This window comes from Hyperolius riggenbachi, chromosome 10 (genome assembly GCF_040937935.1).
Source record: "Hyperolius riggenbachi isolate aHypRig1 chromosome 10, aHypRig1.pri, whole genome shotgun sequence".
Taxonomy (NCBI): Eukaryota; Metazoa; Chordata; class Amphibia; order Anura; family Hyperoliidae; genus Hyperolius; species Hyperolius riggenbachi.
This window is the reverse complement of record NC_090655.1, coordinates 262,942,848-262,965,917: the sequence shown is the minus strand read 5'-3', so window position 1 is coordinate 262,965,917 and position 23,070 is coordinate 262,942,848. Positions and strand designations below refer to the sequence as shown.

The 23,070-nt window shown below is 43.9% G+C and overlaps 1 protein-coding gene and 1 pseudogene across 1 annotated transcript in view; one reads left to right on the top strand and one right to left on the bottom strand.

Annotated features, from left to right (window-relative positions):
- LOC137537150 (zinc finger protein 208-like) overlaps positions 1-23,070 on the bottom strand; it is a 486,444-nt pseudogene that overhangs the window by 204,665 nt on the left and 258,709 nt on the right.
- Positions 1-23,070, top strand: part of LOC137535848 (uncharacterized) — a 147,150-nt gene that overhangs the window by 85,013 nt on the left and 39,067 nt on the right. The window contains exons 13-15 of the mRNA XM_068257732.1: positions 1,408-1,505; positions 1,613-2,030; positions 11,380-13,265. Coding sequence (XP_068113833.1) covers positions 1,408-1,505; positions 1,613-2,030; positions 11,380-13,265 — 2,402 coding nt within the window. The remainder of the gene's footprint in view (positions 1-1,407; positions 1,506-1,612; positions 2,031-11,379; positions 13,266-23,070) is intronic.

Genomic DNA, 23,070 nt, shown 5'->3' with positions numbered 1-23,070 from the left:
GTGCGGGAACACGCCGGGTTTTATTGCCGTTTCCCATTGTGTACGGCGTTACGCCACATGCGCACTAACTGTTATGTGCGCTTGCACAGGGACTAGCGAGCATAAATCCTTATGTATGCGCATGCGTAGAAACTTACCCTTTTCAGTGCGCATGCGTAATGCGCTTAGGTTGGCACCAATCTTGATTAGAGCCAGTATTTAAGCAGCACTGCCCTCAACTGCAGTGCTGCTCATTCTGACAGTTTGGCTAACTGTTGTTGGTGAACCCTAGTATTACTTCTGATTGATTCCTGTTGTGACCTTGCCCTGTGACCTCGACCTCCGTTGATCTCTGCCTGCCCCGACTTTTGGCTTGTGACCTCAACCTCCGTTGATCTCTGAATGCCCTGACCTGTGGCTTGTGACCTCGACCTCCGCTGTTTGCCGCCTGCCCTGACTCTTGGCTTGTCTTCCCGATTACGGCTCTTCTATTCTCCACAAGTACTGGACTACTCCACTCAGCAGCGTCTCCTGTTCTTCTCGATTACTGGTGAGGCAATTCCTGGGGTCGTGACCTGCGGCCACCAGGCAACAAAGCAGTCCGTTGCTCACTAGGAGTAGCGGCTCAACATCCCTTGTGGGGTACTCTGGTGAAGATCTGTGGCCGTTTAGACTCTACGCCCTGGGAGAGCCCAGGCCTACCACCTGTAGCTGGGTCAACAGAGCCTGCTTCTAGACCAGCCTCGTAACAGTGCATTAGGCTATGCGATGTGGAACTAAAACGTGAGTGAAGGAACTTGTATTTTATTGTGCTGAGACACATTTGATCTGTGTTTATTGTAATTAAAAGCTATGTTTTATAATTGATTTTCAATGCGAAGCCTTAAAGTGGTATTAAACACATAATATTCAATAAAAAAAAATGCGTTTTCCTACTTTTTAGAACCCATACAGTTATCATATTTGCTTTTGTGCATTAGTATTGTTGTTATTCATTCAGAAATTACAAGTTCCCAAAGAACAGTTTTATTTGCTCTGAAAGCTGCTATTGCATTTTATTCATAACTGGTGTATTTATATTGTAATGTACCCAGTAATGATTTCTGAGCAGTGTATCAGTTCTTGACACATTAGAAGACGTTTGTGCACAGCCAGGGAATGTTTACATTCCTCTCTGCTACAATTAAGTTAACACAGGATAATGTTATCACAAGTTTGGATGCAGATCTCCCTGCAGGGAGCATTCTATTGAAAAAGTAAGTCCTGTGTTTTAACCAGTTGCATGGTGTTCTGCTAAAAAAAATGTGGTAGTATATTATATGCAGTAAATAATCGTTGAGAGAAAATAAGAAATTCTGGGTTTTATACCACTTTAAAACCCTCATTATTTTTGTTTTCACTGTATTCCTATGTGTGTGTTTCCTACAGATGGACCCAGTATCAGAAACCAAACAGACAGATGTACAGGTCCTCTTTATTCCCGGGATTGTCCACAAGAAGAACGCACCATCCCCCACCATTATGAGGTAGGCTGAGGGTCCTTCAAGACTCAAAACCGTATGACATTTTTTCTTTCAGCATATGTTTGTATCTGTGTTCTTAATTTAAATTGTGTTTTATTTTGGGCACTTAGGGTGAAAAACATGTAAGCAATGTGGTTAAAGAGGAAGAAGAAAATAAGTATGTGAGGAGTGATCAGCAGTCTATAGATGACAGTGACATAATGAGGACAATTAAAGAGGAAGAAGAAGAGACGTATGTGAGGAGTGATCTGCAATCTATGGAGGAGGGTGACATGAAGTGGAGAATAAAAATGGAAGAAGAAGAGACGTATGTGAGGAGTGATCAGCAGTCTAGAGAGGAGAGCAACATGATGAGGGCAATTAAAGAGGAAGAAGAGACTTACATGAGGAATGATCAGCAGTCTATGGAGGAGGGTGACATGATGAGGGCAATTAAAGAGGAAGAAGGAGAGATGTATGTGAGAAGTGATCAGCAGTCTGAAGAGGAGGGTGACATAAGAGCTTCAAAGGAGGAAGACATTATTACAGGTATGAGCATTCGTGAGTGATAAACATTACATAGTCAAAAGACTTAATAAACTGACTAACAAATATGTCCATGCTGAGCACAGTATAGATTATATGAAGCCAATAAGTGGGGGAATGTGAGAAGTAATAGGGGTGTGATGTGTGTAATGTGACTGCACAGTGTGCCTGTAATGTGGGATAAACACACTATGTACACAGGGAATGTGAGAAGTAATAGGGGTGTGATGTGTAATGTGACTGCACAGTGTGTCTGTAATGAGGTATAAACACACTATGTACACAGGGAATGTGAGAAGTAATAGGAGTGTGATGTGTAATGTGACTGCACAGTGTGCCTGTAATGAGGTATAAACACACTATGTACACAGGGAATGTGAGAAGTAATAGGGGTGTGATGTGTAATGTGACTGCATAGTGTGTCTGTAATGAGGTATAAACACACTATGTGCACAGGGAATGTGAGAAGTAATAGGGGTGTGATGTGTGTAATGTGACTGCACAGTGTGCCTGTAATGTGGGATAAACACACTATGAACACAGGGAATGTGAGAAGTAATAGGGGTGTGATGTGTAATGTGACTGCACAGTGTGCCTGTAATGAGGTATAAACACTCTATGTACACAGGGATGTGAGAAGTAATAGGGGTGTGATGTGTGTGATGTGACTGCACAGTGTGCCTGTAATGAGGTATAAACACACTATGTACACAGGGAATGTGAGAAGTAATAGGAGTGTGATGTGTAATGTGACTGCACAGTGTGTCTGTAATGTGGGATAAACACACTATGTACACAGGGAATGTGAGAAGTAATAGGGGTGTGATGTGTAATGTGACTGCACAGTGTGCCTGTAATGAGGTATAAACACACTATGTACACAGGGAATGTGAGAAGTAATAGGAGTGTGATGTGTGTAATGTGACTGCACAGTGTGCCTGTAATGAGGTATAAACACACTATGTACACAGGTAATGTGAGACGTAATAGGGGTGTGATGTGTGTAATGTGACTGCACAGTGTGCTTGTAATGAGGTATAAACACCCTATGTACACAGGGAATGTGAGAAGTAATAGGGGTGTGATGTGTGTAATGTGACTGCACAGTGTGCCTGTAATGAGGTATAAACACACTATGTACACATGGAATGTGAGAAATAATAGGGGTGTGATGTGTAATGTGACTGCACAGTGTGCCTGTAATGAGGTATAAACACACTATGTACACAGGGAATGTGAGAAGTAATAGGGGTGTGATGTGTAATGTGACTGCACAGTGTGCCTGTAATGAGGTATAAACACACTATGTACACAGGGAATGTGAGGAGTAATAGGGGTGTGATGTGTAATGTGACTGCACAATGTGCCTGTAATGAGGTATAAACACACTATGTACACAGGGAATGTGAGGAGTAATAGGGGTGTGATGTGTAATGTGACTGCACAATGTGCCTGTAATGAGGTATAAACACACTATGTACACAGGGGATGTGAGAAGTAATAGGGGTGTGATGTGTGTAATGTGACTGCACATTGTGCCTGTAATGAGGTATAAACACACTATGTACACAGGGGATGTGAGAAGTAATAGGGGTGTGATGTGTGTAATGTGACTGCACAGTGTGCCTGTAATGAGGTATAAACACACTATGTACACAGGGAATGTGAGAAGTAATAGGTGTGTGATGTGCGTAATGTGACTGCACAGTGTGCCTGTAATGAGGTATAAACACACTATGTACACATGGAATGTGAGAAATAATAGGGGTGTGATGTGTAATGTGACTGCACAGTGTGCCTGTAATGAGGTATAAACACACTATGTACACAGGGAATGTGAGGAGTAATAGGGGTGTGATGTGTAATGTGACTGCACAATGTGCCTGTAATGAGGTATAAACACACTATGTACACAGGGAATGTGAGGAGTAATAGGGGTGTGATGTGTAATGTGACTGCACAGTGTGCCTGTAATGAGGTATAAACACACTATGTACACATGGAATGTGAGAAATAATAGGGGTGTGATGTGTAATGTGACTGCACAGTGTGCCTGTAATGAGGTATAAACACACTATGTACACAGGGAATGTGAGGAGTAATAGGGGTGTGATGTGTAATGTGACTGCACAGTGTGCCTGTAATGAGGTATAAACACACTATGTACACAGGGAATGTGAGGAGTAATAGGGGTGTGATGTGTGTAATGTGACTGCACAGTGTGCTTGTAATGAGGTATAAACACACTATGTACACAGGTAATGTGAGACGTAATAGGGGTGTGATGTGTGTAATGTGACTGCACAGTGTGCTTGTAATGAGGTATAAACACCCTATGTACACAGGGAATGTGAGAAGTAATAGGGGTGTGATGTGTAATGTGACTGCACAGTGTGCCTGTAATGAGGTATAAACACACTCTGTACACAGGGAATGTGAGAAGTAATAGGGGTGTGATGTGTGTAATGTGACTGCACAATGTGCCTGTAATGAGGTATAAACACACTATGTACACAAGGAATGTGAGAAGTAATAGGGGTGTGATGTGTGTAATGTGACTGCACAGTGTGGCTGTAATGAGGTATAAACACACTATGTACACAGGGAATGTGAGAAGTAATAGGGGTGTGATGTGTAATGTGACTGCACAGTGTACCTGTAATGAGGTATAAACACACTATGTACACAGGGAATGTGAGAAGTAATAGGGGTGTGATGTGTGTAATGTGACTGCACAGTGTGCCTGTGATAAGGTATAAACACACTATGTACACAGGGAATGTGAGGAGTAATAGGGGGTGTGATGTGTGTAATGTGACTGCACAGTGTGCCTGTAATGAGGTATAAACACACTATGTACACAGGGAATGTGAGAAGTAATAGGGGTGTGATGTGTGTAATGTGACTGCACAGTGTTCCTGTAATGAGGTATAAACACACTATGTACACAGGGAATGTGAGGAGTAATAGGGGGTGTGATGTGTGTAATGTGACTGCACAGTGTGCCTGTAATGAGGTATAAACACACTATGTACACAGGGAATGTGAGAAGTAATAGGGATGTGATGTGTGTAATGTGACTGCACAGTGGTACGTTCCCAGAGGCTATTACATCGCTCTTCAAGTCTTATGCGACAAAACAGCAGGTATCAGATCTTAGCACCAGTTTCATAAGCGCCACAAGCTGCGTCAAATCTACTTAACCTCCTTAGCGGTAACCCCGAGCTGAGCTCGGGGTAAGCTGCCGCAGAGGATATCTCAGCCCCCGGTGGGGCGATTCCTGTCCTGTAAATTGCTGTACGCGCAGCCAGCACTTTGCTAGCTGCGCGTCCAGCTCGATCGCCGCCGCTCTGCGGCGATCGTCCGCACGCAGCGGCGGAAGAGGGCCCCCCCGCCAGAGCCCTGCGCAGCCCGGACCAATCAGTCCCGGGCAGCGCAATGGGCTGGATCGGATGGGTCTGACGTCAGGACGTCGGCTGATGTCCATGACGTCATTCCGATCGTCGCCATGGCGACAGGAGAAGCCAAACAGGAGATCGCGTTCTATACGCGATCTCCTGTTTACTTTTGTGGCCGGCGGCGATCAGACTAGAGGGACACATGCACCCTCCAGTGGTGTTTTATGTAGCCACCACTCAGGTAGCTACATGAAACAAAAAGAAAAAAAAAAAAGTGCAATGCAGCCTCCTTGGCGGAAAAATTGAACCGCCAAGGAGGTTAACAAAGCAAGGCATTTATGACAGATTGCGGCCACTTAAGTCAAATCTAGAGATTTTTTCATAGCAACCAGCATCTTCAGAGCAGGCTGTGCAGTTAGTCCTCTGGGGATGTTGATCTGGTTCGTCTAGGTGCTAGGGATTCATCCAGAAAATCCCGTGCTTCCTCTGGGGTGTGGCAAGTAGTCACCTTTCCCTCGTCGTCTGTAATACATAGCATCGCAGGGTAAGCCATAGTAAATTTTATACTGCGACTGTACAAGGTGTTGTATATTTTCCCGAATGCTTGTCTCTTCTTAGACACCTCCAGTGAGTAGTCCTGGAACAGGCTTATTTCTTTATTATTGTAAGTGACTTCGTAGAAGGCTGCCCTGTAGGCCGTCATTAGTTTTACTTTGTCCGCAAAGTCGAGGTATCTGGCCATGATCATCCTTGGCTTGTAATTGTTCCTGTTTCACCTGCTGAAGGGCCTTAGTGAGAGCTGAATCGATCATGTCTCGAAACTCCAGGACTAGCACTTTTCCCACTTCTCGTGCCAGCTTCTTGTAATCTGTTCGTGTGCTACCTTGCTCTCTGTGCTCAGACTGCAATTCATCACCCGAGTCGCAGTCAGGTGTGCTCACAATGGACTTTGCCTCCTCTCCCTTCTTTGAGCGCTGCTTGCTGATCTTTTCTGTGGTGCCGCCCGCCATCTTGGATCTCCTGGCCGCCGCTCACTGTGGCGTTTTGCTCCCTGCCCCCTTCAGGAATTTATCCATGCGCTCTCTGCGGGTACCTCGGGAGTTCTAGCTTGTAGCAGGAGCGGGTTGAGGGTCTCAGCTGGTAAGTGTGCCACTGTGAGAGGGTTCAGCCGGAGCTCTTCTCCCCCTAGCCGCTCATACAGGCGCCGGAACCGGAAGTCCGAGATTGTTTTTTTTTTTTCAGCAGGGGAAGTACAGTGGCCTGTTTCACGGTTTTGGGGAAGGTGCTTGTGGAAAGAGAAAGGTTGATCAAGGAGGTGAAGACTGGGGCCAAGGCAGGGAAGTGGGGGCGAAGGGTGTTTGCGGGTACAGGGTCAAGGGTGGAGGAGGTGGGGTGGGAAGCCGCTAGCAACAGGCTGACTTCATCAATGGTGGAAGGAGCAAAAGAGGTGAGGGGTGGATGAGACAAGGGAGCGTCTGGGAGGGAAGGTTAGGGGACGACCTGAGAGGCGATGGGAAGGAGGGGATGGAGAAGAGAAATTTAATTACGTATTGTTGTAATGCCTTGACTGATTTGAACGAAACTTTGTATACAGATCCCTTACTACCTGGGATGATATGTTCTGGGGGTTTCGCTTCCCCCCTATGCATGTGGGTGGGACCACAAACAGTCAATCAGATTTCACCCATTCATGTCGATGGAAAAAATGGAAAAGGCTGCCATTCTCACAATAATCAAGCCAGAGTCCCCACACTTGGCACAGTTGGTCACTTGGTGACTGAGGTGAAAAATTCAGGGAAAGTGGGTGGAGCATAAAACAGCCAATCAAATTTCTGCAGATAATTTTCAATGGGAAAATGTAAACTGCAGCCACTTACACTGTAAATGGCAGAGGCCTCAAACCTGGTACAGTCGGCCATTGGGTGACTGGGGTTCAAATTCACTAAAGGGGGCGGAGCCACAAAATAACAGATTTCTAAGTTGGAATACTGTTGTGAATAGAAGCTAATGCTTCTATTCACGCATTTTTGATGCCAGGAACCTGAAAGCTCACACACTTGGCCATTGAGTGACTGTGTGTCAGGTTACAAAAAGTGGGTGGAGCCAAAAACAGATTTCACTGAGAAAATGTAAACTGCAGCCATTCTTACACTGTTAATGGCAGGGTTCTAAAACTTTGCACAGAAAAGTGGTGGAGCCTTAAAAAAGCCCATTCAAATTCAACTATTGATTTTCAAAAGGAATATATAAATGTCTGCCTTTCTTGCACTGCTACTGGCAGAGGCCTCTAACATGGGACAGTTCGTCATTGGGTGACTGGGGTTCAAATTCAGACAAGGGGTGGAGCCACAAACAGCCAATCAGATTTCTTTAATTTCACAGTGAAAATACAAATTATTGATGCCAAGGACCCAAAGCTCTCAAACTAGGTCATTCAGGAACTGTGTGTCAAGGTTAGAAAAAGTAGGAGGAGCCAACAAAAACCATATACATACCCGGGAAAACGCAGAGTCATCAGCTAGTGAGTTAAAGAGAATCTGTACTCTAATATTCTTACACTAAAAAGCATACCATTCTATTCCTTATTTTCTCCTGTGCCCCTCTGTGCTGTTTCTGCCACTCTCTGCTGCAATCCTGGCTTGTAATTAACAGTTTTAGGCAATGTTTACAAACAAACTAACCAGCTTCTAATAGGCTCAGCTAAGCATAGTGTGTGAGTATGCAGGGGGCCTGCAGAGGGTGTGTATCGCTTCTACCAATCACAAGCAGCCCTGCACATTCCACACAATCAAAGCCTTAGCCCGACAAACAGGACAGAGGAAAGATACATTGATTTATTACATGTAATTAGGAAGAGCTGCAGTAAGCCCCAGCACATTAGAACAGGCATAGGAACTCATAGGATAGAAGAACTAAGGCTGAAAAAATTGTTACAGAGTCTCTTTAAACTCCAACGTGCAGTCTAGTGTTACCAGCCTGTAATAAGCAAATAATGGTCGCTGTACATTACTGTACACAGATTGGTCACAGTAGGGGTGACTTAGTGTTACCGGCCTGTAATAAGATGATAATGGTTACTGTACATTACTGTACACAGATTGGTCACCGTAGGGGTGACTTAGTGTTACCAGCCTGTAATAAGCTGATAATGATTACTGTACACAGATTTGCCACAGTAGGGGTGATTAGTGTTACTGGCCTGTAATAAGCTGATAATGGTCACTGTACATTACTGTACACAGATTAGTCACAGCTTCCATGATGGTAGTGGGCTCCCCCCCCCCTCCCGCCCCAGCAGCTTCCATGTTGGTGGTGGTAGTGCCCCCCCCCCCCCCCATATCAATGCGAATCCTCCAGGCCACCGCTCCCACTAGCTTTTTAAGGGTTTGATTAAGACCTAGAGGAAGTCCTGGGGACCAGAGTGGAGACAGATTTCTACACATGCCTACTGTAATGCCTGCTGCAGATCCTTATCAAGACAAAGCAGGAACAAGAGGTCACTTGTAAAGCCTGCTACACACCATGCAATTTCTCGTCAGATTGATGGGTCAAATAGATCATTTCAAACAGGTTCGATCTGATTTCCGATCATTTTTTTTCTGATTGATTTGCATAAAAGTGATCAGAAAAACGATTGTAAATCCGATTGGATCTGTTGGAAATTATGTATGGACCCATCTATCTGATGGGAAATTGCATGGGGTGTACCAGGCATAAGAAAATACTGAAGTCTGCACAAGCTGGATTTGAAAGTGAAAATGTGTTAATTTACAAAGGTGCAGCAATTCTAATATACAACTACAATACACATGCAGTTATACAATCAGTGACACATGGTGAACCACAATTACCAGAACCCCTCTAACTGACTAACTATACAGATACTTACAATAGAAAATGTACATGATCATCAGTCACACAATATAGGAACAAACTGCAACACACAGGAACACCGATCTATACAGGAGTAGATAAACCTAATAGGCATACAAGAGAGAAATCAGACAGGCAATAATTAAACCAGGGAATCAGAATACATCAGTAGACAAAGAATAGTCAGAATAGCAAGGGTCAATCAATGCTGGGAGCTCATAGTACAAGAGCAAGGATCAGAGAGCATAGGAAAATGGCCAGAGTCACAACGCTACAAGAGTACCAGAATGGTCTAGCAATGTGCTGCTAGCAAGTCCACTGCAGCAATGCAGCACATTGATCAGGTGACCGTCCAGAATCTCCTCACAGTTCCATCTGCTGGTGAGTCGGGGAACTACCGGTAAGTGACACCACATTGCTCTACTAGCATAACACACATGCTATGAGCACATGTAGGTCTTGGAAACGTGGAAACCACTCCACAATAAAGGGGCAGTGCTGGACCAGGGGTAGCCAATCCCGGTGGTAGCATGAAAACAATAAGAGAGGTCCACACGATGCCGCGTTTAACTGGTGTTTCTGGACATATCCGATTACTACAGCTCAACGCACACTGCTGAGCTATGATTAAGGACCAGCAGGTCTGAAACATGACAGCCATGTGCTTTGAGATGCTTTAATTGGATATGTCCAGAAATAAACGGTTAAACCCGACATCATGCAGAACTCTCTTGTTTTCATACATATAGTTCTGTTGTCACAGGAGTAACACATTGCTTCCATTGTCTCATCAAGCTCTACATTGTACTGCTTTCCATGTATGGCTAATGCTTTTACTGTAGGGAGGGTCACTGAGACGCAAATAACTCTTTGTATGCAAATGTATTTTAAATTGTATGCAGATAATTACAATTTATTAATGACCTAGTAGATGCAGTAGTGAGCAATGTTGCTAATTTTGCAGATGATACAAAATTGTGCAGAATCATCAACTCTCAGGAAGATAGGGACATATTGCAACAGGATCTGGATAGGATGGCTATATGGACACATACATGGCAGATGAAATTCAATGTTGACAAATGTAAAGTCATGCATTTTGGACGTACTAATGGTCTAGCACCATACAAAATAAATGGGATACAGTTGGGGACATCAAACTTGGAGAAGGACTTAGGAGTACTCATCAACAACAAGTTAAATAATCATACTCAATGCCAAGCAGCTGCAGCTAAAGCTAACAAAATGTTGGGATGCATTAAAAGGGAAATAAAAACTCGAGATGCTAGCATAATATTGCCCCTGTTTAACTCTCTAGTAAGGCCACATCTGGAATATGGAATTCAGTTCTGGGCACCACATTACAAAAAAGATATTGCAGTTTTAGAGCAGGTGCAGAGACGAGCAACAAAATTGATATGTGGGATGGAAGGTCTCACTTATCAAGAAAGGTTAGATAAACTGGGTTTATTTAGTCTAGAGAAAAGACGCCTTAGAGGGGATCTAATTAACATGTATAAATACATCAGAGGGCAATATAATAGCTTGGCGGATGAGCTTTTTGTCCCTAGGCCTTCTCAAAGGACTAGAGGACATGATCTGCGCATGGAGGAAAAACGTTTTAGCCATTTATTTAGGAAAGGGTTCTTTACAGTTAGAGTGATTAAGATGTTGTATGCATTGCCACAGGAAGTCGTTATGGCAAACTCTATACCTGCATTTAAAGGGGGCTTAGATGCTTTCCTTGCGTTGAAAGACATCCATGGCTACAATTACTAGGTAATGCCTAATGATGTTGATCCAGGGATTTTATCTGATTGCCATCTGGAGTCGGGAAGGAATTTTTCCCTTTAGGGGCTAATTGGACCATGCCTTGTAAGGGTTTTTTCGCCTTCCTCTGGATCAACAGGGATATGTGAGGGAGCAGGCTGGTGTTGTACTTTATACTGGTTGAACTCGATGGACGTATGTCTTTTTTCAACCAAAATAACTATGTAACTATGTAACAATGGTCAGGAAATGTTTTTTTCCCTCTTCTCAGAGTTCTCTAACAGGAAGTGATGATGTTTTTCTATTTGCAGGGCGGAGTCCCGGCATCAGGAGCCTCTCAAAGAGTCGTCTCTCTGAATCCACAGATTGTACAACGGATGATGATGATGTGATTGGAAAAGAGTTTGCTGCAGATATCCTGGTGACCCCAAATATTCCCCCAGACTCCTCTCACCTGTCTAACCCTGAGGGGCCTCATACCCAGCACAGCTCTCCCCCTGCTGGAGGGCCTCATTCCTGTTCCACATGTGGGAAATGTTATTCTTGTAAATCAGAGCTTGTCAGACATGAGAGATCCCACACTGATGAGAAGCCTTATCCATGTGCTGAGTGTGGGAAATGTTTTAGGCGAAAATCAAACCTTGTCATACATACGAGATCTCACACTGGTGAGAAGCCCTTTTCATGTGATGAGTGTGGGAAATGTTTTAGACGTAAATCAATCCTTGTCACGCATGAGAGATCTCACACTGGTGAGAAGCCCTATTCATGTGCTGAGTGTGGGAAATGTTTTTCTTGTAAATCAGAGCTTGTCAGACATGAGAGATCCCACACTGATGAGAAGCCTTATCCATGTGCTGAGTGTGGGAAATGTTTTAGGCGAAAATCAAACCTTGTCATACATAGGAGATCTCACACTGGTGAGAAGCCCTTTTCATGTGATGAGTGTGGGAAATGTTTTAGACGTAAATCAATCCTTGTCACGCATGAGAGATCTCACACTGGTGAGAAGCCCTATTCATGTGATGAGTGTGGGAAATGTTTTAGACGTAAATCAATCCTTGTCACGCATGAGAGATCTCATACTGGTGAGAAGCCCTATTCATGTGCAAAGTGTGGGAAATGTTATGGGAGTAGATCAAACCTTGTCATACATGAGAGATCTCACACTGGTGAAAAGCCATATTCATGCACTACGTGTGGGAAATATTTCAGGCGTAAAGAAAACCTTGTCATACATGAGAGATTACACACTGGGGAGAAGCCCTATTCATGTGCTGAGTGTGGAAAATGTTTTTCTTGTAAATCGGAGCTTGTCAGACATGAGAGATCCCACACTGATGAGAAGCCTTATCCATGTGCTGAGTGTGGGAAATGTTTTAGTCGAAAATCAAACCTTGTCATACATACGAGATCTCACACTGGTGAGAAGCCCTTTTCATGTGATGAGTGTGGGAAATGTTTTAGATGTAAATCAATCCTTGTCACGCATGAGAGATTACACACTGGTGAGAAGCCCTATTCATGTACTGAGTGTGGGAAATGTTTTTCCCAAAAATCACCTCTTGTCAGACATGAGAGATCTCATACTGGTGAGAAGCCCTATTCATGTGCAAAGTGTGGGAAATGTTATGGGAGTAGATCAAACCTTGTCATACATGAGAGATCTCACACTGGTGAAAAGCCATATTCATGTGCGGAGTGTGGGAAATATTTTAGGCGTAAAGCAAACCTTGTCATACATGAGAGATCTCACACTGGTGAAAAGCCATATTCATGTGCTGAGTGTGGGAAATATTTTAGGCGTAAAGCAAACCTTGTCATACATGAGAGATTACACACTGGTGAGAAGCCCTATTCATGTGCTCAGTGTGGGAAATCTTTTAGTTTTAAATCGGGCCTTGTTAATCATGAGATAGCTCACACTGGTGAGAAGCCCTATTCATGTGCTGAGTGTGGGAAATGTTTTGCACAGAAATCACATCTTGGCAGTCATAAGAAATCTCACACTGGTGAGAAGCCTCATTCATGTGCTGAGTGTGGGAAATGTTTTGCACAGAAATCACATCTTGGCACTCATAAGAAATCTCACACTGGTGAGAAGCCTCATTCATGTGCTGAGTGTGGGAAAGGTTTTATACAGAAATCAGACCTTGTCAGACATGAGAGATCTCACCTTATGAAAAGCCCTATTATCGTGTGCTGAGTGGGAAATGCAAGTGTCACCGCACTTCAGACACTTGTGTTGAGTGTGGGAAATGTCTTGGCCAAAAGTGTTCTGATACACTTTGTCTATTTTTTTTGTGCACAAGGAAGCATAATTACACAGCATCCCGAAGACGCTTTCATGTCACTCAGTGTATTTGTTTGTAAAGCATTAATGTCCCTGAAATGAGGTGACATGGTGAGATAAATATATACACATGTAGTACTAAGCCTAGTTAAAACTTGCCTGTCTTCACTTTTTATATTTTCCATTGGAAGGGTTGATAAACAAGAGTTAATATCTATGAAAATGAGGCAGGTTTTGCAGTCACATGCAGCCATGGCTCTACTGAAGAGTAAATTAAAGCATAAAACACATATCTGGCTGAACAAACTGCCTGATAACCAGAAAGGGCTGAAAAGTGAATTTGCTTTTGTTGGAAGCTGAATGAGCCAGATTTTATATCACACTGAGGTGGCTGCTTTGTACAATTCAGAGTCAGAATATAACCCCTCTAAATTTAGAATAAGAATGTGAGACTCCAGGAAAGTTCTATATGACATTGTTATTTACCTACTATAAGCTGCAGATGTGGGAATATTAGACGCTCCCATTCATCCAGACTGAGTGAAGGAAAGGAAATTTCTGTGTTTCTGTATTTTTGTTTTACAGTTATAAAAAAAAAAAAATATGTGAACCTCTTTTTGTTTTAGTTTTTGTGTGTGCGTATCATTGGCTGAGCTTTTGCAGAGGGTTGAAACTGTTCAATTAAAATAAAGTAAAACAATAAAATAACTTTCTTTTCCCCTAAATAAATATATCCCTATTTGTGCCCCTATAGATGGCTTGCTCCAGAGTTATCACGTATAAACCGATCTAGCAGTCTGCAGTTTGGTATAAAAGCAGCTCGGGGTCCCCAACTTAGCCTCCCCCCCCCACTACCACTAATAGCTGCACAAGCAGCGGACAATGTCCTTACTGTGCATGTATCTGCTGCTTACACTGCCTCCTGTGTGCTGGTAACTCTCACCTGACATGCTCAGGAGTGACTCTCTCTGTTCCCTTGGCAACATGTCATCACCTCCTACCCTGGGAGGGCCATCACTCATGCAAGGAGGGAGGGAACAGAAACAAAGTCCATGAAAGACACAAGACAGGGAGGAAGTGATGTCAGTTTTTTTCCTCACAAGATGGAAATAAAACAAAAACAGAGAAATTAAGATTTATATTTTATTGGTCAAATATCTATGAAACCTGCCAGAGAAAAATACTGCAAACTAGATAGGTAAGGGAGGTAATTAATTTGCTATTGGATAATATGATTTTTATGTATTTATTTTGTATGAACTTTCAACTCCTTTTACAATAGCAACTTCCTTCCAATATTTTCCATGTGATTTTGAAATAGTGTTTCTGCAGTGAAATGACATTTATTGGGTATCAGTATGTACTATGCAATATGCATCATAACAAGATTAGACCGGTGCAGAAATGTGTCTCCCGAACAGAGATATGACATCAGTGCTTAGCTGAGCCTCCTTTTGTAAATATAACGGCCCCTAGAGGCCTCCTATAGCCTTTTATGAGAGTCTAGATTCTGGATGGAGGTAATTTTACCATTCTTCCATACAAATCTCTCCAGTTCAGTTACATTTGATGGCTGCTGAGCATGAACAGCCTTCTTCATATCATCCCATAGATTTCCCATGATGCCCAGGGGCTGTGACACCCATTCCAGAACTTTGCTTGAAATATAAATAAGGGAAAACTGAGAGCCCAATTAAAAAAAAAAATATGAAGAGTGATACTTACAAAGGTAACCACTGTATAGGCAGGTGAGGAGAGCAAACCCCACCCCACTCAGGGTAAGAATCAGAATCCATCCTTTTTCTTGATCTGTGTGTTGTCTGTAACCATTCTCGCAATCCTCCACATATGCGACTTCTGTATTTTTCTTGGCCTGCCAGAGTTTAAAGGGAGTCTGAAACCAAAAAAAACCCCAGATACTTCATACAGAGAGGGAAGGCTCTGGGTCCTTTAGAAGCTTCCCATTTTTCTCCTCATCTCATCATTCCTGCACTGGCTCTGCCGTTAGCAGTCTCTGATTGATAGGTTAGAGACTGTTCTCTTCTGCTGTAGGAAGCTGCGGAAATATTCCGGAACACTTAGGCTCCCGAAGACAGGCTGCTCCATGCTGCGCACGCGGGAGCGCTCTCTCGTGCATGCGCAGTACAGAGATGCCCTGGAGCACTTGGAAACAAGAAGATCGTGGAGGTGGCACACTTTACCCAAGGAATGGATGCATAGCCTGTAGGTGCTAAGCCAAGGCACCCGGTACATCAACAGTCAAATATGGATTCAGGTTAGCACACCAACTTCAGGATGCAAACAATTCTATTTATTGCTTCATCAGCATGTATGCATTGGCAATTGTTTTGGGGCCAAGGCGGGTCCCCTTTTTCAGAAAGTGCAGATAAAAACGTTTTTATCTGCACTTTCTGATGAAGGGATTGCGCCGGGGCCCCGAAACAATTGTCAATGCATAAGTGCTGATGAAGCAATAAATAGAATTGTTTGCATCCTGAAGTTGGTGTGCTAACCTGAATCCATATTTGACTGGAGCACTCGGGCTCCTGAAAACTTCGAAGAGATTTGAACGAGAGAATGAAGACAGGAATTGGAAGGCTGTGTAGGACCCAGAGCCTTCCCTCTCCTTAGGAAAGATCTGTTTTTCCTATACAAATCCACACAGCATACCATAGGTTAGCCCCACCCCCTTAAAGGGACACTTAAGTAAAAAAAAATGAGTTTTACTCACCTGGGCTTCCAATAGCCCCCGGCAGCTGTCCGGTGCCCTCGCCGTCTCCCTCCGATCCTCCTGGCCCTGCCGGCAGCCACTTCCTGTTTCGGTGACAGGAGCTGACAGGCTGGGGACGCGAGTGATTCTTCGCGTTCCTGGCCACAATAGCGCCATCTATGCTGCTATAGCATATATCATATACCATATAGCAGCATAGAGGGTGCTAATGTGTCTGGGAACGCGAAGAATCACTCGCGTCCCCAGCCTGTCAGCTCCTGTCACCGAAACAGGAAGTGGCTGCCGGCGGGGACAGGAGAATCAGAGGCAGACGGCGAGGGCACCAGAGAGCTGCAGGGGGCTATTGGAAGCCCTAGATGAGTAAAACCTATTTTTTTGTTTGACTTAAGTGTCCCTTTAACTCCCTCAGAACACGTAACTACAAATTTAAAGATGGCTGATTGACTCGCCACTTTTTTTTCACCTTTACAATTCCCTCAGGACTGAAGATGCAGGGATATGACAACTTTACACATTTTTATTTTACTCTTACCAGGATGTGTTCATATGGCCCCTGCTCACGTTCGGTCCCTCTCCTGAGTGAGTGATGCTTTCATCCTATGTAACCTTCTAATGAGAGACCTCTTCTGCTGGTCTGTGGGGTAAAAGCGATATCCTCCATTTTGGAGAACGATGGGCAGAAGAATGTTGAGACTGCAGGTTCCTTTACTTTCCGGCAATGGCCTCAATTCTGGTACGTTCACCGTCCGGTTTACCGCATAAGTATTATTTTACAGCGTAAATTAAAAGCAGTTTGCTATTCTGGTAGATTTTAGTCATAATTATCTCATATGGTAAAGTAGGTCACAAAATGTGCGATATTTTACCAGAAGTTGGAATCCTCATGGAAATTAGGGGCCATGTTAGCACATAATTTACCGATCAGTTTAAGACCTGCCTGTACCGGGAGGTAAAGTCAATATGCGGTTTTAGTGTCATTCCTAATCAGGCTGTGTAATAGAGAAGAATAGTAGAAATAAAACTCCAAATATTTACTGGATTTTTTTTAAATAGGGGATGTCTATACATATACTTTCCATAGGCTGCTACGTAACCAAATACACCCCTCCCCCCCCCCCCCCCCCCAAAAAAAAAGAAAACCCTTTCCAAAGAGTATTCTAAGTTATGGAAGACAATTAAAGACTATTATTATTGCCCGCTGAAATACCACACATTTTCAGAAATGCAGAGAAATCTTTCAGAATTGCCTTCTCCCCCCCCCCCCCGCCCCCCCAAAAAGAGGAAAATACCCCATGAGGTGTCTTACAGACAAATTTTACCTCATGGAGCTACCAGGATTGAGGCCATTGTATTTGCTATTTCCCAGGCTTGCAGGAATCAAAGTACCCGAAAAGAGAACCGCCCTTAGAAAATTGCTTCATCTCTTGCATTCCATTGCGAAGAGAAGGATAGGTAGCTTCCTCTGTAGTCATCAGGCCGTCTAGAGTTGTGCTCCACGAACATCAGGAGGCGTACTGATGTCACGCACGTTCTTGCACAACCCGCAAGATGCAAAGTGTGGCATAAAGGAGGCTGGAACATGCGCAATGGCGCTGATCAACCGAATGCTGATGGCTTCTTGGAGGAGGTAGGGGGAGTATCACTCATGGCTCCCTTTAGTTCAAGACTACATTTACTTATAAACAATACCTATATGCTTCAGATTCTGCTGCACAGCCCATTCAAAGGCAAAGTGCCTTAAAGCAGTACGATCAGCCATACTATGCCAGGGAAAAAAAAACACATACAGTATATAAGTAGATAAATACTTGAGCTACTTGCATAACACATGTATTATACTGTCCACGTTTTGATTTCAGCGAATGTTATATAGTAAATGACGAGAATTCTGTTCCTGGTGGGGACCATGTCTTTTGCCCACAGTTAAGGCTAACTCGTGATGTCATTTCTGCCCTTTATTTTTTTTCTTGTCTCCTCCAATCACTGAGTCACCTCAGCCTTGCTTGTAAACACAAGTGAGTAGGGGATTAGGTTTCAGATAAGCAGCTAGCAGGGAAATAAAGGGAAGAGGAGGAATAGATTATAGAGAAAAAGAACCCCCAGCATGCAATTCTTTGGCACCGACTACTAAAGAGCCAGTGCTCCTTAAGTATGTGATAACTCCAAATCATAACAGCAGAAAAAGTTTTGAATGCAGGACTAGCATCTTTATCACTTAATACACTCAGACCAGTTGCTGTTGAAATTTGATTTTTATGGTGATGATACCGCTTTAACAGGTGGTGTCACAAACAGAGTTTGTGGACAGTTTGCAGTGATACAGACACTGGGACCAAGGAAAAAGGTGCAAAAAGGTTTTATTAAGACCAGATAGTGCATACAATATAATGCAAAATAAGTGCAACCGCATGCATGCACACCATAACAGAGCAATCACCATGCAAATATAATCAATGTGCAATACACCAAGAACCATATCTAACTAACTAAGTATATACAGGAAATATACACTGGAGCAATATGTACAACAAATCACAGTACAAGGGAGCTGGCAGAAATCATGGTCAGAACAGAATACAGATTCAGTAACAAACCAATTGCAGTACAAAAGGAGCAAGCAGGAATCGGGGTCAGTCAGAATATAGATCAGGCAACAGAGTAACAGATACAGAATTTCAGGAGAACCAGGATGTCCAGAAGCTCAGACTTGGAAGCACAGTTCTGGCAATCAGCAGGAAGAAGAGGCAGTTTCTAAATAGTACAGTAATTAACAAGATGGCAAAGTCCTCAGAGCCCTCTGCTACTGGTACAATGGAAGTATATGAAAGTCCAGGACAATACTGCCACCAGCAGGCAGAAAGCGACACAACATGGTTCCTGACAGGTGGGCTCTTACATTCTATGCTGCTCAGTTCTTCTAGGAACTTTAACAGCTAATGCACTGTTTCCTATTTGCATTTGAGTATGGAGCATGCCCAAGTATCAGACCAGCCCAACAATGATTGGTAAGAGTTGTTAGCATTGTAAGTATATTGGTAAGACGAGGTGATAACTGACAAAAGCTTTTGTTTTTGTCAGGGTCTAGTCCTAGGAAAAGAAGTGAGTGGACTCACTCCGCAAAACTTTGCATGCACGGCGCGCCAAAAAATGGGCATGGTCAAGCATAACGTGGGCGTGGTAATGGGTGGGGCCAAATATACATGACCTTAGCAGTGATGTAAAAGGTCTGCCGGGGAAGTTTGAGCTCTGCCGTAGTGTATCCCCCAAAAGTAGGTGTAATCTGACAGCATTTCACCAAAAAGACACGTAATCTGGTAGAAGTTCCTCCAAAATAAAGATAATATGGCAGTGGTTCCCCCAAAATATACAATGTGGCAGTATCTGGAAGCAGTTCCCCAAAATATGCGAAACCTGACAGCGGATCACCCAAAATACACGTAACACCCAAAATACATGTAATCTGGAAGCAGTGGTCCCCCAAACATACAGTGGAGGAAATAATTATTTGACCCCTCACTGATTTTGTAAGTTTGTCCAATGACAAAGAAATGAAAAGTCTCAGAACAGTATCATTTCAATGGTAGGTTTATTTTAACAGTGGCAGATAGCACATCAAAAGGAAAATCGAAAAAATAACCTTACATAAAAGATAGCAACTGATTTGCATTTCATTGAGTGAAATAAGTTTTTGAACCCTCTAACAATAAAAGACTTAATACTTAGTGGAAAAACCCTTGTTTGCAAGCACAGAGGTCAAACGTTTCTTGTAATTGATGACCAAGTTTGCACACATTTTAGGAGGAATGTTGGTCCACTCCTCTTTGCAGATCATCTTTAAATCCCTAAGGTTTCGAGGCTGTCTTTGTGCAACTCTGAGCTTGAGCTCCCTCCATAGGTTTTCTATTGGATTAAGGTCCGGAGACTGACTAGGCCACTCCATGACCTTAATGTGCTTCTTCTTGAGCCACTCCTTTGTTGCCTTTGCTGTATGTTTTGGGTCATTGTCGTGCTGGAACACCCATCCACGACCCATTTTCAGTTTCCTGGCAGAGGGAAGGAGGTTGTCGTTCAGGATTTCACGATACATGGCTCCGTCCATCTTCCCGTTAATGCGATTAAGTTGTCCTGTGCCCTTAGCAGAAAAACACCCCCAAAGCAAAATGTTTCCACCCCCATGCTTGACGGTGGGGACGGTGTTTTGGGGGTCATAGGCAGCATTTTTCTTCCTCCAAACACAGCTAGTTGAGTTAATGCCAAAGAGCTCTATTTTGGTCTCATCAGACCACAGCACCTTCTCCCAGTCACTCACAGAATCATTCAGGTGTTCATTGGCAAACTTCAGACGGGCCTGCACATGTGCCTTCTTGAGCAGGGGGACCTTGCGAGCCCTGCAGGATTTTAATCCATTGCGGTGTAATGTGTTTCCAATGGTTTTCTTGGTGACTGTGGTCCCTGCTAATTTGAGGTCATTCACTAACTCCTCCCGTGTACTTCTAGGATGCTTTTTCACCTTTCTCAGAACCATTGACACCCCACGAGGTGAGATCTTGCGTGGAGCCCCGGAGCGAGGTCGATTGATGGTCATTTTGTGCTCCTTCCATTTTCGAACAATCGCACCAACAGTTGTCACCTTCTCTCCCAGCTTCTTTCTAATGGTTTTGTAGCCCATTCCAGCCTTGTGCAGATCTACAATTTTGTCTCTGACATCCTTGGACAGCTCTTTGGTCTTTCCCATGTTGGAGAGTTTGGAGTCTGCTTGATTGATTGATTCTGTGGACAGGAGTCTTTTATATAGGTGACTAGTTAAGACAGGTGTCCTTAACGAGGGTGACTAATTGAGTAGAAGTGTCTAACCACTCTGTGGGAGCCAGAACTCTTAATGGTTGGTAGGGGTTCAAAAACTTATTTCACTCAATGAAATGCAAATCAGTTGCTATCTTTTATTTAAGGTTATTTTTTCGATTTTCCTTTTGATGTGCTGTCTGCCACTGTTAAAATAAACCTACCATTGAAATGATACTGTTCTGAGACTTTTCATTTCTTTGTCATTGGACAAACTTACAAAATCAGTGAGGGGTCAAATAATTATTTCCTCCACTGTACATAATCTGGCAGCAATTCCCCAAAGTACGCAAAATCTATCAGCAGCCATTCCCCTAACATACATAATCTGGCAGCGGTTCACTAAAATACACTTAATCTGTTAACAGCGGTTCCCCAAAAATGCAGATAATCTGACAGCAGTTCCCCCAAAATAGGTACCCCCAGCATAGGTAGCCAGATCTACAGGTGTCCTCAGTATAAGAAGCCATGAATATAGCTGTACCCAGAATATGTAGCCAGGTGTATAATGTCCCCAAAATAGGTAGCCAGGTGTATAGATGTCCACAGAATAGGTGGCCAGGTGTATATGTTCCATAAGTAGCCAGGTGTGTAGTAGTCCCCAGTATATGTAGCCAGGTGTATAGCTGTCCCCAGTATATGTAGCCAGGGGGTATATATGCCCAGTATATATAGGCAGGGGTATATGTCCTCAGTATATATAGCCAGGGGGATATGTGCTCAGTATATTTAGGCAGGGGTATATGTGCTCAGTATATGTAGTCAGGGGTATATGTGCCCAGAATATGTAGCCAGGGGTATATGTGCCCAGTATATGTAGCCAGGGGTATATGTGCCCAGTATATGTAGCCAGGGGTATATGTGCCCAGTATATGTAGTCAGGGGGATATGTGCCCAGTATATGTAGCCAGGGGGATATGTGCCCAGTATATGTAGCCAGGGGGATATGTGCCCAGTATATGTAGCCAGGGGGATATGTGCCCAGTATATGTAGCCAGGGGGATATGTGCCCAGTATATGTAGCCAGGGGGATATGTGCCCAGTATATGTAGTCAGGGGTATATGTGCCCAGTATATGTAGCCAGGGGGATATGTGCCCAGTATATGTAGTCAGGGGTATATGTGCCCAGTATATGTAGCCAGGGTTATATGTGCCCAGTATATGTAGTCAGGGGTATATGTGCCCAGTATATGTAGTCAGGGGGATATGTCCCCAGTATATGTAGGCAGGGGTATATGTGCCCAGTATATATAGCCAGGGGGATATGTCCCCAGTATATGTAGTCAGGGGTATATGGGCCCAGTACATATTAGCAGGGGGATATGTGCCCAGTATATTTAGGCAGGGGTATATGTCCCCAGGTAGCCAGGTGTCCCCCCCAGCAGGAGGGGAGCAGTGCAGAGAAGGAGAGCTGTGGGGACAGTTGGGAAGGGCGGACGTCTCTCCCCCCCCCCCCCCCCCCCTCTTCCCTCACCTAGGGGCTCTCCTTCCTAGCTCTCCCCTCCGGTATTTTTAAAGTTCGGCAGCTAAAGTGGGCGGAGACGAAGTCTTTCTCTGTAGGATCAGAGGTAGGATAAGAAGTCGCTCTCTGTAGGATCAGAGGTAGGATGAGAAGTCACTCTCTGTAGGATCAGAGGTAGGATAAGAAGTAACTCTCTGTAGGATCAGAGGTAGGATAAGAAGTCACTCTCTGTAGGATCAGAGGTAGGATAAGAAGTCGCTCTCTGTAGGATCAGACCACATACACAGAAGAAAAGTGTCCCGCCGTGACACTATCCTGGTAAGCTGATGCCGCCTTCCAGTTACACAGATTGACAGTTTTTCACTGAGAGCACTAGGACATGCAGAGTTTTTTGATTGTTTCCATCAGGATGTGTTTTGGATGGTATAGACATAGTTAATTATAGTGTGATATTTAAGTGGGTGTCTCTGTGCGGACGCATGCCATCCGTGGGTGCGGTGGCCTGTGTGTGCACGGATGTACCCAGGATTAGACACATTGGTTTGTTATTTAGTCTGTCTTCATGGGCGTCCGCACGTATGGCAAATTGGGGCATCTGCCCGACCCTGGCCGCCAGCTGCTCTCCCCCCCCCCCCCTGGCCGCGTGCCCATGCGGCCAGCAGGAGGGGAGCAG